The 17115-nt window shown below is 38.4% G+C and overlaps 1 protein-coding gene across 1 annotated transcript in view; it reads right to left on the reverse strand.

The window, feature by feature from the left end:
- The window catches only part of LOC140335197 (ankyrin repeat and fibronectin type-III domain-containing protein 1-like), a 176027-nt gene that overhangs the window by 95114 nt on the left and 63798 nt on the right, over positions 1–17115 (reverse strand). The window contains exon 5 of the mRNA XM_072417648.1: positions 5532–5572. Coding sequence (XP_072273749.1) covers positions 5532–5572 — 41 coding nt within the window. The remainder of the gene's footprint in view (positions 1–5531; positions 5573–17115) is intronic.

Consider the following 17115-nt stretch of genomic DNA (forward strand, 5'->3'; position numbering starts at 1 on the left):
CATAGGTACAGGCACACAGGAGCTCTATGATGTCTCCATAGATATATGCACACAGGAGCTCTATGAAGTCTCCATAGGTATAGGCACACAGGATCTCTATGATGTCTCCTTAGGTATAGGCACACAAGGAGCTCTATGATGTCTCCAAAGGTATAGGCACACAGGAGCTATATGTCTCCAAGGGTATAGGCACACAGGAGCTCTATGATGTCTCCATAGGTATAGGCACACAGGAGCTCTATGATGTCTCCATAGGTATAGGCACACAGGTGGTCTATGATGTCTCTGCTCTTTACACTTTCTATAGTGCCTCTGCTCTTCTCACAGTATCGTTCTTCAGTTCCCATTGAGTGCCTTTGAGCTTCTGGTCAAAGGCACTGTGTGGCCTTTGGTTAGAACAGAACTGGCAATGTGAGGATGCCTTTTAATACAGCCAGGTAGTTAGTTTATTTCTCTTTAACTATAATTAAAATGTAAAGTTATCTATGTTTTGAGAAACTATGTTATGTAGATGTAATTGTAAAGCTATAAAGGTCCAAAGGCAGGCAGATATAACATACAGCAGTGTAACAGAATTCTGTCCTGATATCAGCCTCCGGCAGCTCACAGCAAAGCTGGAAAAGAAGAAACAGCACAAGGAGCCAGCCAGTTATGTTGCATTGCTTATGTGGTCACTAGTGGTACGGTTTGTTTCCAGGTCAACCAGCTCCCTAATATTTCATCTGCATTGCAGCTTTTGAATTTATTGCTGATATTTCCTACCCACTGACCATTTACTGATCTTAAAGGAGCCCCCTACCTCTGCAGCAGTGGTTTCCACAACCTCCTTACAGCAGCTGTGGGTATCCCCAATAGCTACAAATATAATAATAACTGAGGCCCTCTGCTGGCTGACGTCTGTAATGCACTTGAGAATTATGGGAAAGTGTGATTTCACACAGTTACATAGTAGGTCAGGTTGAAAGAAGACATCGAGTTCAACCACTAGGGTAATAAACATATCCCAGATGAAAAAAATGACACAAGGTTTTTATTTATTTACACAGTGGTAACGTTTTTTTTCTTGCTGCTTTAAAGGGAGCATTACACCTATAACATCAGTTTCTATTCCCTACAGAGCTCAAATACTATTATTCCTATGGTATTTTAATGAAATCATATTGATCTACCAGTATTTGGGGGAAATAACCAACACCCTAAATGTGATGCAGCCATAGATCGACACAGGGAAAACTTGGAAAAATTCAAATCTTTTAAAAATATATTCCTGTTACAAGTGCTTCATCAATCATAATATGCATATGGTTTGCAAGCACAATCTCATTCAGGTCCATAAACTGTTTATAGGCCCAAATGTAAAAGCTGTCAAAATGTAAGCCTGCTCCATATCTGAGCACCAACCGCTTTGATGTAGGCACCTGGGCCGTATCACTCACTGATCCAAGGTAGGTGGAAGTAAATTTAGTTAGCATTGGGGGTCATTAGGCTTATGTCATTTAAAAGTATAGTTAACAATTGGACCTCCTTCAGACCAATGCATTGGAATAATGTGCTGATCACTGCAATAGTAACACAGGGCATTTTGTGAGTCACAGTGCTAATCTTTTAGAATGGACCTCAATGTACAAATTTGGTATGGCAAGTGAAAACAGCTTTGCAATGTAGCACACCAGAACGCACATGCCTTGTGCCCTTGCTCACCACCATGCCTAAAACTTTCCCACCACTGCCAACCTTCCTGTGCTCGTCACAATTGACCCCATCTTCCCCCCACCACAACACCATGATATGAACTTCCATTCTTAATTCACAACTGAATCAATGCCCACCCCTCTGCTCATTACTTCTGGACTCATGCCACCCTTCTGCTCATTACTTCTGCACTCATGCCCACCCCTGTGCCCATTACTCCTGCATCAATGCCCACCCCTCTGCCTATTACTCCTGCACTCATGCCCACCCCTGTGCCTATTACTCCTGCATCAATACCTGCCCCCTTGCTCATTACTCCTGCACAATACGTGCTTCTGCATTCGCGAACACCATGCCAATACGCATCCTTATGCTCCCGCTTTCTGCAGTAACACTCTCTTTTACATTCACCCTGTTCAATGATTCAACATACTTTTGCTATTTGAAAATTAAAACAAAATGTTGGTTAAAATTACATCTCAAATAATGATACCATAACAACATAATAAAAAATAGAGGGCCCTGCAAACAAAACATCAGGGAACTGTTTGTTTTTTTTTTCTATCTGCAACCTTGGCTACCAACCATCTACCAGGACGTATTGAGTTACTACAGAATTCACAGTATTCACGCTATAAAAGTCACTCCGCAGCAATTTATTACAGGTGTGTAATAGATCACAGACCTTTGACTCATTAAAATAAGCTGCAATCTGCACGGTGGAAAGCTCAAGCTGCCAATCTACTACTATGCAGAACCGGATGAGGACAAGGACATATAATATAAAAAGTATTCCTGAACTTGCTTAAAAAAAGTAGTAAATAAATATTATACAAATACTGTTATTTTAAGTAGCAATATATAAAAATTATATGCAAACATAAAGGATGATGAAAGGTGCCATTGTCTTCTAAAGTGTACACAGGATCAAATGTGTGAAAATGACAAATAACACAAGCAAATTTTATATCATCATTATATATATATATGTATTATATATATATTATAAAGTAAATATTTTATTTCAATATATTTGCAAACATAAAAGGGAGTGACAGGTGCTACAATATTACAAATATATATATATATATATATATATATATATTATTTTTCTTTTCCTCCCAATAATGTCCTTACATACAAGGAACATTTCTCAGAATCTCATGTTCAGGCCAAGATATTCTACAGCCAACAGAGCAAACATACACACACCGGCATTAATATAAATACTGCAGACACCCAGCACAGGCTCTGATGCTTTTTACAAAGTGCCTTATTGTGTAGCTGTATGTTTTTGCCTTATGTAACTAAAGAAGCATCTGAGCAAAGGGGTTATGCAGAATTCTGAGTCATCCCAAGCCTGCCGGTTATTGGGACGCTTTGTTTAGGGTAGCAACAGATTAAGTGGAATATGACTGACGGCAGAGAGATCTATGGGAGTCATTGCTACAAAATAAACCATTCATTCCTATCAAGTTATCCTAACAAGTATGGGAAGGGAAGTGTGGAGCTGGTGTATTGTGAATTTAGTACCAACACTTCAGATTTTGCACTTTCTCTGCTGCAAAATATGATTCTAGATTCCTGCAAGCTGTGCTCTAATGATCACCGAGATGTGTTAAAACACTACACCGGCTAATCATGGAATTTTCCATCTCAGCCACATAGCTTTGTGCATGAGTATATAAGCTTTGCATAGAATACCTTTTCATAGTGATGTCAATGTATGTATTAATTTACATCTGAACGATTATCTGATACAGATACAGTCATGTAATAACAATATAAAATAGTTAATAAAAGAATTCATGAACTCATCATAACATTAATGTCCAAGCAGTGAGCCTGATTATGCTTGTTTATTGCAGGGATCTGTCAATCAAAGGGTAAATGAACCCAAAATTGATATTTCAGATGTTAGTGTATGCAGGATAGTTAAATAAGCCAAGAACAGCTCTGGGCAGTTCAAAAAAAAAAAAAGAAACAGAAATCGCCTTTTATATGCCATTTATGCTTGTCCGTGCTCCTTTCATCTCCTTTAAGAATATTACTGGTCCTTTAGAGTAATAAGCAATCTCCCTGACTAACATGGAGATCTCAGAGGTAGTAGGGGGCAAGGCCAAATGCTACTCAAATATACCTAAAGCTGCATTTATTTCTAAATCTACTATGTGCAGAATTCACTGAAGGTGATTTTTTAATTCCTGTACTCTCTTTAAGTTTCTGAGGTTTGTGACAGCTCTACTAACAAGCTATATCACAGAGATCTGACCACATATGCCCCCAGGAAGCTAGCAGGCGACTTTGCTCACCAGACTCTACCTATTAGCGGATTATGGTGAACAGACCCTCTGGGAAAAGAACAGAAATCATATAAAACAGTTTGAAATACATCCATATACTTTCAATATCACTGAGATACATTAGTTCTATTTGTGTGGCATGGCACATGACACAGCTAAAAAGTTGTGTGCAACTGCATTAGGGATTTATTATTTTGGGGTTGCTAAAAGGTCCTCTTCTGATCCTGGTGTGGTGGGGTCAACCGTTTGCACCATGGTAAAAAAAGCTTAGAATGCCACACATAGTTGGAGACAATACGGTGTTCAGTGAGCAGGAAACGATCTGTAGCAATGTACCATGGATACGATAAGAAGAGACTTCATTATTAGGCACACACCACTGCCAAAGTCTTAACATAGCACATATGAAGAGGTGAGTCATGGAACAGTAACTTCTCCTTTACTGGCTCTAACTGCAGGGGAGCCTGAATGAAGGTGTTCACATGGTGTGACGATCTACTGAATGATCCAGGGTCAATATTGCAACATGGAATATTAGGGTTCAGTACACAGATTCTATCATTATATATATGTGGGCATTCAGCACACCCATTAGAATGTGGCTACTCTGTGCAGCACTTTATACAATATTAGATTGAAATTAGAATGTATTGTTAAAAAGAAAAAAGAAAACAGCCCACACCTCACAATTTTTCCCATGAGTACTAATTTAAATAATTGTAAAACTGAATGTTAAGCAAAGCCACACCTCTTAGTTTGGTCCAAAGCAATTGTAAAGCAAGCTTTCATTAGGATCTGCAACTCAAGTATCCTTGAGCTTGGTAATTTCCTTGCTCTCAGCTTGTGGTTTCCCATCTGTCACTCTGTCTACTTACAATACACACATGTAGATGTGGAATTCTTAAGTACATTTTTCATTATATGCAAACTATATGTAACAAAATGGTTTCTAGAGACTAGAAAGAATAGAGCAGGAAGATCCTGGGAGAGGAGATGCATGGGATAGACATTTTTATGTAAAGGGGAAAATACTTTGCACAGGGTACGTGCAGAAAATTCTTAGCAGTGGTGCAAAGCAAAAAAAAATCAGCAATACCAAGAGATATTTATCGGGGGCAGGAGATTGTTTTTGCAACATCGGCAACCTTGGTTTGTTTCTCACCAGATGCAATATCTGTATGGTATTTTTTAAAGTGTCCCCCAAGGATTCCAGTTTCTTCCCACCATCCAAAAATACTGATGAACCAGCTGGTTTCTATGCCTATTTACCCATTTGTAGTGTAGGGACTTTGGACTTTGAGCTTCTTAAGAGCTGATGTATAAATGAATACAATAAATAGTTTTAAGGATATTTTCTTTCCCTACACAACAAACATTTCCATGGAAAATCAGGTATACAAAGACATCTAGGCAACACACAGCACACGTCTGCTGTCTAGAGTTGTAAGATTATATCCTGGTTTATCCTTGTTTCAGAAATAATCAGGTGGTAGCAACACAGATAAACACATGACAAAGCCAAGAACGAGATCTTACCTTGGTGTTTGAAATTCTTTCCGGTCCGCTGACCCCAGACTCTGTAAGACAAGAAAGATCCTTTTAGATATGGTGTGTATGGAGGATGAGGAGGAAATTCCACATACATTCCTAACTTGAGAAAGGATTAACTTAATGGTTCCCAACATTATTAGAGGGAAACTATACCCAATTTTACCCCCCTCTGGTGACCCTAACATACCATGCATTTGGCACATCATGAGGCCCACTGTAAAACTTAGGTCGAAGCATGGACACAAAACAGTGGCATCAAAGCATCAGAACCCTTGAGCCGAGGTGACAAGTTTTTGGATAATGTGAATGTATGGATCTATATTGTTTGTAGTTTAAACACCAAGGGCATTCATCCTACACATTGTAGGGAAATAATAAACATCCATACAACAGGTCTTCTGTTCAGATCCTGAACATTTATATATATAAAATAACTGACATCACTTGTGCCGTCATCTGTATTCCGTGCAAGCTGGCCTTGCAGAGATTGTTTTAGCTAGGGCATTAGCTAGGAACACTGCTTGGACATTAAGGCTGTATTAAAGGAAACTTGTCATAAGAAAATTATAAAAAGGCACTGTTGCTCAGTTCTACACCTGCAAATGCCAGTTGCTTGAGTTTTGATAATGACCATCCAGTTTTAATACTTCGGGTCTGATTTATTAAAGCTCTACAAGGCCTGGGAAGATAGACTATCATAGGAGAACCTGGGTGACTGAGCAAATCTGGAATGGAAATTGTTCAGGATTGAAAATATTTGCCAAATGTTTTTTTTAATCCATTACAGGTTTGCTAGATTGTTAGGGTTCCCCCATGATAGTCTATCTTCTCAAATATTAGAAAGTTTTAATAAATCAGCCCCAATGACTTTTACCCAAAACAAATAGGCAGATAAGGTCTTCTGACCTTCCTGATCTACATACTGGTTCCTATTCTGTGATTAAAAACGTACTGAAGCCAAAGGATCGGCATAACACCTGGTAAATATTATGACATGAGTATGAGATTATGATATGGGTGAGCAATCACTATTTGGATTCACAGAGACTCTGTCTTAGTCGAGGTGGCACAACTGCTGAACATATGAAACGCAGGCACCTAGAGGTTCACAAACTTGCAGCAGCTTCCCAAACCTTATAGACACAGCTGAAAACAACAGTCCATTTTTATGCATTTTGTGCAACAACATTTTTAAAATTGAACACTTTTTTTGCTTGTTATTTAGCTGTAAAAGCTCCCACGTAAAAATCTTAGGTGTGATGGTAGCAGCCACAATAGACAAAAAGTCACTCACTTAGGTGACACTACGTAGAAGTTGTTCATGTAGGAAGGAGTGGAGTAGCTAGGCAAGCACATAAATTAGAAACTGGACTATGACTTGCAAGGAGAGCAGGGGCTATAACAAATAATTATTTAAAGAAGAAAAAAAAACAATGCAAGAAAACATTTGAAATATATGATTTTTTAATTGGTTTTACATACATTTTATTAGGTTGGTTTCTCTAATAGGGGCCATATAAAAATGCAAGGAGCTAACCATCAATCAACCAATAACAAGATCCATTGGGAAATTTCCCTTCTAAATCTGATCTAGAAACATAACAGGAAGTGGGAAGAAACCCCTCTATAGTGAACAGTTGTCACCAAAACAGGTAACCCACCGGATCTTTTCTTCTCCCTTGCCGTTTCACCAAAATACGGTAAAACTCATAACCTTCTGTCTTTAAAATGATGGCATTGGTTATCATTAAAATCTATCAAAAGAATCTATCCGATAAGGACACAGAGGACAGCACAAATGGCCCGGAGTCTAACCCTAACACTATCCAAAATAAAAAATGTGTTTTACATACAATTTATATATATTCTTAGGAGTGCTATAACTGAACTGCAAGTTTAATGGCACAAGTTCTTGTAAACTCTTGACAGGTATTCTAGTCATGCTGGGATGACTCCTGTCTGTAATGTCAAAGGTCAGTCTGGATACCTGTTTGTCAGACAAAGCCTTGATGGTGTTATTTGTCTCCCTGGGGAAGGTACATTGCCCCTGAGGTATTACAACCCTGTGGCCCTTATTATACACCTGCAGAGCTACAGGAAATTCAGAGGATTACTAGTCATTGTCAGACAAAGGAGAACTAATTAGGAATTAGTTGACACTTCTTTATCAGCACCTTCTTCTCACCTCCAGCTACAACACACAGCAATCAGTGTGTGTAAATGATTGAGCTGCACACACAACAGCTTACATACCAGGAATCATGTGGATAAGGAGTTAACCTTTGACTCAGCAAGACAAGAGGGGTTCCTGCCTAATGCATCATGATTTTCCGAGACAGAAGCAGAAGGAAATGCTATCCAATTTTGTGACATTGTGAAATATAAATGAGGGCTCCCACTAGCACGACTTGGATGTAAAAATTCACTGCCGTCATTTTAAACATAATACAACCCTGTCTATTAAAAAAAAAATATTGGTGTTCCCATGCCTAACGGTATGGCGCATATAAACACCTTCCGATCCTCACAAATATCTAAGAAATGATCACCACTATTTATTTCTTCAATTAAGAAACATCAGGCCAGTGCAAGACACTGCGTTATATGCAGATTTCATTTTTCATCCTTCTGATTATCAGAAAGACTTATTTTAAAAGGAGATTTTCCAACATATTTTTTCTCCATAGCTTTCACTGTATGTGTATGCTGGTTGAATCAGGAAAATATTATGTCCCGTGGCTTGTTCAAGTTTAAAAGTCTCCTCTGCAGTATTTTTATTTGTGTTTCATACATTGGAAAAGTATAGGGTTATTCTTTATATCGGGACAGTGGATAACCATGACCAATTACTGCTGCTCTCTCTTCATGTGCCGGTTGATTGGTCTTTTATCCGTCTCCTTTTGTAGGTTCCTGCACTCGGCTAGTTATGGGTGGGACTACTGTGTCCCTCCTACAGTTATGATGATGTATAGTAGACTGTATGTGTTCTAAATGGTACTGACAGAACCTGTACTAATCACTTTAATGTGCCAAGGTCAGGAAAACAGGTACTGAGTCCGTCTTGCCACAATGACCTTGGTATAGCATGCTACATCATTTACGAACCCAATCATTTCAAGGCCTTCCCTATTTCCCCTACTTGATGCGGGTTGACATGGTAGGCCCATGTGCCCACATGAACTTACAGTTAGAATAAACCCATGGGAACCTACGCAACAGGTTGACTTCAATGACTTCAACGCCGTCCCTGCATCTTTTTACCCACAGCAAATACAAACACCCAATACAATTGGGCATGGGGGGGCATGTGTGCAGGTGCAATTAGATGCTCAACCACCCAGAATTGTAACATAAGGGAAGGGAAAGAGTAGTTAATACCGTGTAAGTGCCAAGTCCTATGGAGGCTACCATTAAAATGAACCCTTTGCTTTGCCCTGTATGGGGTCCATCTTTTTGTCATCTAAATTCTTATATACACACTACTGCTATTAGTGTATTATGCATGCAGAGTTTATGGAGCACTGTGATTTATTTTTCAGCTGCATTCTAGTACTATGTAAGAAGATGGTATAATGTATACACACAGAGAATATTCATCTTTACATGAATGTTTGGAGATCAGTTTGAATACCAGAATACCGAGAAGTTATGCTGAGAACATACATTCCACTATTTATAGTAATTTACCTGCTAATATGTAAGTTTAGGTACATGAGGATACATATATATATATTTTACACACGTATTAAAAGTCAAACAGGGAGTTATGTTATACACCGGAAAATGTAGGCAATATATGTGACCACCAATACATGGAACAATTTTTGCTACAGATGTTACCTTGAAAGTTATAATGGAGCTGTGCAAAGTAAATGAAAATTTTATGAAGAAGTGACTGACTCCGGTAAGTGTATTTCCCAACATCCTTAAATATATAGAAACTTATCTCCAGTTTTGTGTACAAACACTAGAACTCTAGAAACTCTTCTAACTCTAGAAAATCTAGTGTTAGTATAGCTATGCCCAAGTATTGTTTGTAGTGATCTGCCATACCAGATCACTACATGAACATAACGAACAACCATTGTTGTTTTCTAATGGGGTGGACACAGCGGGGTGCCACTCATTTACCCCCTTCTTGTCCTCCCTATAGAACAGAGCAGCTCTACCTGTACACATTCATACCTTCTACTGCAAAAGATCACTACTGATTGTTTCCATTAATAATTATTGATCCCGTGTATGGGGCCTTTGACAGCATCATAGGGAAAGCTAACACCTAAAAGACTTAAAGATATATATATATTTAAAATTTTTCACTTTGAGGGAGGAGTCAAATGAGGCTTTGAAATATTGATGTCCTGCCTTGTAAAATTGTTGTATCTTTAAAACTTTGTTGTGTTGGTTTGATCTACCATGTTGTCTTTGGTACCTCCAATACTGAACACCCATCGTTAGTGTATTGGACAATGAGAAGTCATATGTGTGTGAGGTGGTTCTATATTGCATTCCCATTATTCTCATTCACAAAGAGACATTGCCCTTTTGTTGTGAATGTGCTAAATGTCACGTAATGAATGTATGGACAGAATTGAATGCACCATGCCTGCCTGGCCATTTGTAGTCCTGGCGCAAATGAAGGAGCTTATTCTTGTTTTCTTCCAAATTCTCATTGCAGGAAAACAGAATATCATAGTGAAAGGATATCAATAAAGAGAGTAGAGAAAGGATAGATATATAATACAGAAACAATAGAACCATTGTCAGCTTCTATCCCGAACCTACTCTACTAATAATTAGCATTTTTATCGCTGTACATGGTAATCATTCTTCCTCTTGTATAGAGAAAGTGTTGTCCCTGTGACAGGTACGGGAAATCTCTCCAAAGGAGCCTTGGCTAGCTGGATAACTCTTCCCAACTATATCCAACAAGAAAAAGGCTGCACAATTACTTTAAATCTTAAAGGATGCCATTCTTTAAAATGCCCATGTATTTATTAGAAATGAAAGGTAAGTTTGCAAACTATACAGCTGAGGGGGTAGCAAGGAAGAGGAAAGTACAGACCTAAGTAGCAGAAATGTTGATGAATGGGCAATAAGTAGGAATGTTTAGGAATTAGTAATTTCATACAGGGACAATGAGGAGGGGGGAAGACTGCTGGTAAGCAGTGGGCAAGTAAAAAGGAATGTGAGGCAAACCTTAAGCGGAGTATCAAGGTTGTAGTAAAGTCCTCTTCTTCCTTTTTTCAATTTTCCCTCCTTTCTCCGTCCGTTTATCACCAAAAATTTGCTCAGCAGTTGCTCAACCCCTGTTGCCCCCCTGCTTTTTGGCACTGAATTGCCCCTCTCGTCGAAGAAAGGGGTCCAGAAAAACCTTGGATCCTGCAGCCAGCTCCTATGGAGGAACCAGTGAGGGTTTGAGAGAGCTGGGTGCATGCTTTCCTCGCACTGCCTGTTGTACTTTTACAATCTGGTTGCTTGGCAATAGGCTAAAGGCAAACTCCACAACAGAGAGGGAGAAAAGCACACGGCCAAATGCTAATCAATGCAAAGAAAAGTTTACTTTCACCCCCCCTTCCAAGATCCATCATTCAACTTCCTGCTATGTCCTACAATTACAAGAAGAATTTGTGGAGCTTTTCATACAAGCTAGGTTTTTACCTAGATGGGGAATAGAATCACACCTCTTCTTTTTCTAGCACGTTATTATTTTAAAACTTTAACCGATTATAATTTGCTTTCCAACAGACATCAGTGTCCTTGGCCTAAGGCAGCTGTCAGTCAAGCGATATGGATGGCGGCGTGCTACTTGTACTCATTGTCCTCTAGCCCGGGGGCACTTTCTGTGCGACACAATTAAACACAAAAGAACATTTTCCATGTTGGAGGCTATAGGTGCAAATTTCACTTTAAAATCATAGTAACAATAGGGGAGGAACTTGTCGCCTATGTTTTTAAATACTAAGCAAAAGTAAGTGAAATAACACAGAGGTAAGATTTATAAAGGTGCAAGTGTGTATTAAGGATGTATGTAAAGCCAAAACTTTTCTTAAAGAACAGAGTAGGAAATAGTTGTAAATCATGGCAAATTTTTTGGGGAGATTTACCTCCCAGGACAGTGGACACGGACAGGAATATGCTGTCTGCTGCCGCCATATTATCACCATCAAACTTGTCACTTGACATCACTCAGAAAGCAGGGCTACTTATACATCAGAGAAGTCCCACTTAAGGCTGCACAATGGCAGAACCCAGGAAATATGAGCACCTCTTATATAATAAGTTGTATGTAAGTTTCATACAGTGTCACCAGGGGTTAGTTATACAGCTTATATAAAGAAAAGAAACCCCTCCATTTACACACTGTAGAGAGAAACATATATACCATTACCAAAGTACAATAACAAAAAGCAACAATCATTTTAGTTTGCAATATCCAGGAATAAGGAGTTGAAACAAGGGGTAATAGATATGACTTGATGTGATGAAAGCATTGTGTGATCAGTGACTGGAGAAAAGAGATCACATTGAAAAGGTGAAATTAAAGGACTAGATGGTGCAAAACAGCATGTGTAAGATGATCCTGGAAACGAGAAGACACATGTGAGAAAGGATGAGGGCAAAAGTGTGAAGATGTGATAAGCGTGCTGTAGGGAAGAAGGTCAGGTAAAGAGTATAGGCTGCAATTGAGGGCAGTATCCAAAAATGATCAGAGTAATGGAATAGATGAGACAAGGAGAAAAAAGTAGGTTTGACTTTGAACTGTACTCTTTGTATAGCTGGCAACCAGTGGAGCAATTGACAAGAGAAGAGATCACTGGGTTTGAGAGAGGAAGTGGAGGAGTTGCAGAGTTAAATGGAGGGTTGCTAGTTTGGTAATTACTGGTCCACAGAGACAGCTGTTAAATTAATGAATCTAGGAAATAATTAGGACACTCTTATAGCATTTTAATTGTGGGGTGCCATGGAGGAGGCTAGAGGTAGAGAAGTAGAAGAGTAGAATTGATTACATTCATGGACGTTTCTCCATGGAGGCTACAGATGGGACTGGTGGGGAGTTCTAGCATAGCAATGATTAGATTCATGGACATTTCTCAATGATAGCCCGTTAGATGAGGATGGAGGTTTAAAAGTTGGGTAGCAGTGAAGGATTGATTAGATTCATGGACATTTCCCAATGATAGGCCGTTAGATGAGGCTGGAGGTTTAAAAGTTGGGTAGTAGTGAAGGATTGATTAGATTCATGAAAATTTCTCAATAGTAAGCCATAGATGAGGCTGGAAGTGGAGGAGTTGGGAAGTAGTGAAGGATTTCTGGATGTTTCTCAATGGTAGGCCATAGATAAGGCTGAAAGTTTATAAGTTGGATAGAGGAACTCTGTTTTACTTTAATTCTGAAGGTGGGGGAGTTAAGTAGCAGAATAGAACTTTTTGCAATGATAGCAGTTTTTCAATGCTATAACAAAAAATGTGGTTTCTAAAAAGCAAACTAGCATCAATTTGAGGGATGCTCATTTATTTACTGTTAGGTCACAAGCACAAGGCAAGAAAATGATTAGGGCATTCTCTCGTATTCTATATCTGTCCAGCATCAAAAAGAGATGAATTACCCTTCAGCAAAAAACTTGTGGTGCTGCTTCCATTAAGTATTCATTGTATATTTGCTATAAAACAGATCAGTCAAACTAATATATTAAAGGAGTTAAGAATGTTACCATGATCAACTTTGTCAGCATTCACTTCAATCATCTAACTGTGAAAAGCGAATTCCAGTTAACTTATTCAATTTGTATTTAATTAAGTATTCAAAGTGAACAGGGAACAGTACCAGGTAAAGTTCTCTGGGAACAATTGCAGTGCTCATGTCCAGGATTTTATTGGTGTGTGTTATTGGATGACCTATGACCAATAAAGAAAACAGCAGAATAAAGCCACCTGAGGCAGAAAGCGCTTGCATGTCATCCACAACATTTGTACATCTGTACTGAAGGCAAAATAATTAGATCAGGATGGGCAGGAATGATGGCCAACTTACTTTTTATTAAAACATTTCTAAAGCACAGGTGCACTTTAAATCTTCTCATCAGCTTGTTTGTTAGTATCATAATTTGTGAGGATCAGGATAGAAAAGAGCGGTGTTTCTCAATCAGGGTTCTGCAGAATTCTAGGGTTCTTCCAGAGGTTGCTAGGAGTTCCTTGAGCAATTCATGCCAGTTTGGGTGACACTAATGATCTTCTTGGCTATCTGTAATAGTGAAATGTAAAAGGCACATACCCCCACTTTATTGTACTGAGCTCTGTGGATATAGTACCGGTAATTATAGAAGGGGTTCCCTGAAGACCTGAAAAGTATTTCAAGGGTTCCCTCATGTTAAAAAGTTTGAGAAAGGCTGGGATAGATACTGGTCAACTAGTGAAGGTTCTCTGTGGTTAGTAAATAAAAGGAAGCTATATTTACTTTAAATGTTCTTATACAAATTCAGTTTTTCCTTACGTCTTTCAGACATGATTGGGTATTCAAAGTAAAAATGCTCCAACTTATTTACTTTCAATTTGCAAACAGAATAGCTTCTACTCCCTCATTCAAGTAACCCCCGTGGTGTTTCTATTTGCAGATAACAAGTCCAGCTTCAGCCAAAACTGTCACTAATACTGTAAGTTACAGGAAATTAGTTCATCTTTATATTTTAGCAGAATTTGCCAGGTATGACCGAGTCAATTCTGATTCCTATTATCAAACCTTCTTAAACTGTCACTCCTGTTATACAGTATACAATTTGTGCGTTTCTCTAAATAAACATTCTATCGATCCTCCCAGTTGCCATAGTTATCAACATATAACCTTATTAACACAACATGATCCATCTTTCCCCACCGGGTGCTGCAAATATCTGTCTTTACAAGTCTATTTATATGTTCACCTAGGTCTCTACTTAGATTACAAATTGCTACTGCATGTCTATTATTTTCTAATGGGATTCTACGTCAGTGCTTTGTGGTTGTGTTTCTATATATAATATTGACTGTATTTTAACATTGGATATTACTTTTCTCTTTATAACATATGGCTGACGTCATGAGGGACCTGGCTATTTGGATGAGGCAGCATCTTGCAATTATGGAGCTCTTAATAAGCAACTAGTTACAGTACATCTAAAGGCTACTGCATGGCAGCCATAACGTCCTAGGTCCAGTTACTATGTCAGGAAATAAATATATATATATATATATATATATATCATTTCGATTAGAAAGTCAGGATGAAATATATTGTGACAGCTCATGACTTGCATAGTTGTTCTTTATGAGGCTTGATAATAAAGCGGACTTAAACTCAAAATCTTTATATAAAAGGCTAAACAATCCTTTTATTTAGGGTAATAATTTTATTTTTTTAAGTGCAACACCCCACCGGGATACCTATGTCACCCATCTCGGGAGGCTCTTGGCTGCTCCTTCCACACATTCCCGAGATTGGGGAGTCCTTTCGTTAATGGAAGAAAAAAATGCTTTTATAAAAGGATGCTTTAAATCTTGCTTTCATTCAGTTCTGTTCTATTACAACATTCTTGTTTGTGCATTAACAAATAGGATTTGTTTGCCAGGTATAGAAACATCTCACAGCATGAATTATGCAACAGATAACAGTACGCAGTACATGTTTATTTAAATTGCAATTGTCCTGAATCGCCTGTACATACAACCATATCAGTTTACATTCACATAATACAATTAGCTCAGTTTGTTCTATTGGGTCAGATGATTTAGGATCTAATGGATGTACAGAACCTTTGACTTCTAAACACAATGGGCCTGATTTATTAAAGCTCTCCAAGGCTGGGGAAGATACACTTTCATTAGTGAACCTGTGTGATCCAGCAAACCTGGAACAGATCTCGTCCAGGATTGAAAACATTTGCTAAAAAATAGCAGATGACTTTTAGGAAATCCATTCCAGGTTTGCTGGATTACCCAACCACACTGATGAAAGTGTATCCTCTCCAGGCTGGAGAGCTTTAATAAATCAGGGTCTGATTTATTTAAGCTCTCAAAGACTGAAGATAATAGACTATAATGAGAACCTGGGTGATCCAACAAACCTGTATTGGATTTCCTAAAAATAATTTGCTATTGGTTGGCAAATGTTTTTAATCCTGGACCAGAGTTTTTTTGGATCACCAAGGTCATCCCATGATACTCTATCTTCTCCAGTCTCCGAAAGCTTTAATAAATCAGACTCATTGTAATGGTATTCATATCATCATACTAAAGACTATTTATACTATTAACATTACTCCCAACTGCCCCGCAAATGTGAGACTTAATCATTATGTCTCTCTTTCCTCCATAGTTGTCCCTCCTTTTGGACCTGTGTGTAGCCCTCAATAATATATGAAGTGTATGTGACTGGTGGCTGACTTAACCAACCAACATCTCCTCATAAAAATATGAGGATATGAAATAGCTACACTTAGCTTCTAACTTCTTATATGGCTTACCTATGCTGCACCTTTGTAGGTTAGCCATTTCAGCCTTGTCCATTTCTCTAATAATACTCTGTGTAAGAAAGAGGGGCTTGGATTCTGATGCCCTGTCCTGGTTAACAACGCTGCTTCTTCATATATAAGACCACTACATCCATTGTTAAGGTTTTGGCTCTTTGGGCTTAGATACACTTTAAGTGTTAAATACTATGTGCCTTACATTCAATTGTAGCAAGCATTAATCTTTGTTCCAGTAATTAGCCTGGTTACTGGGTCAGATCATGAATTATCTTCCTCTTGCCTGTGTAAAGGCAACTATATCGGTAACACATTTTTTTTCTTTCTAAATGTATTATTTATTCATTGCCATCCTGGACTGCAATAAAAGGCTCACTTTGTGCCCAATAATTTTGTATATATTAGTCATTTAGGTCCCACGTGCTAAGAGGCAGCAGCCGCAGGTTCTGCTATGGTGATAGAGACACTCAATCACACATGAGAATGCTGTTTGTTCACTCACACTTGTAAAAACATTATTTACATGCAAAAGAGATTTCTTTACAACTTTAAGTGCACAATTAACTCTATTTGTCTGCTAAATGCTTGCTCAAAGCATAAATGCTATAGAAAGAGGCTGCAGATACCTTATTGGCAAGCACCTACCATCAAGGTCCATTCTGGTTTGCCTCCTGATTCACCTTTCTAATTGTGAACATTTTTGAGACCTAGGCAACCTATTAGACCTATAACCCAATGTGATCGTACTTTGGTGTGGCAATGGACCACGTAGGCTCCAATTGTGGGAGGTAGGGGGATTGTCACTGATGATCCATACTAGACTAAGTATTTCTAGCTGTATAAGCTATTGTTTGGTATGGGGGTGAACATACCCAGTAAATTAAATCTCAGCCAAAACACGTATTTTGGTTTGACAACAATGGAAAGAGTTATACAATTTGTTCGGCTTCCTTAAAATGTGTTTCTCATTAAGGATATTACATTCACTTCTTATCATGTAGGTACAATGAAATCAGAGAAAATCTCTTTAGGGTTTGGTTTTCATTAAATGGGCTTTGCATTGCAAAG

Source organism: Pyxicephalus adspersus, chromosome 7 (assembly GCF_032062135.1).
Source record: "Pyxicephalus adspersus chromosome 7, UCB_Pads_2.0, whole genome shotgun sequence".
Classification (NCBI taxonomy): Eukaryota; Metazoa; Chordata; class Amphibia; order Anura; family Pyxicephalidae; genus Pyxicephalus; species Pyxicephalus adspersus.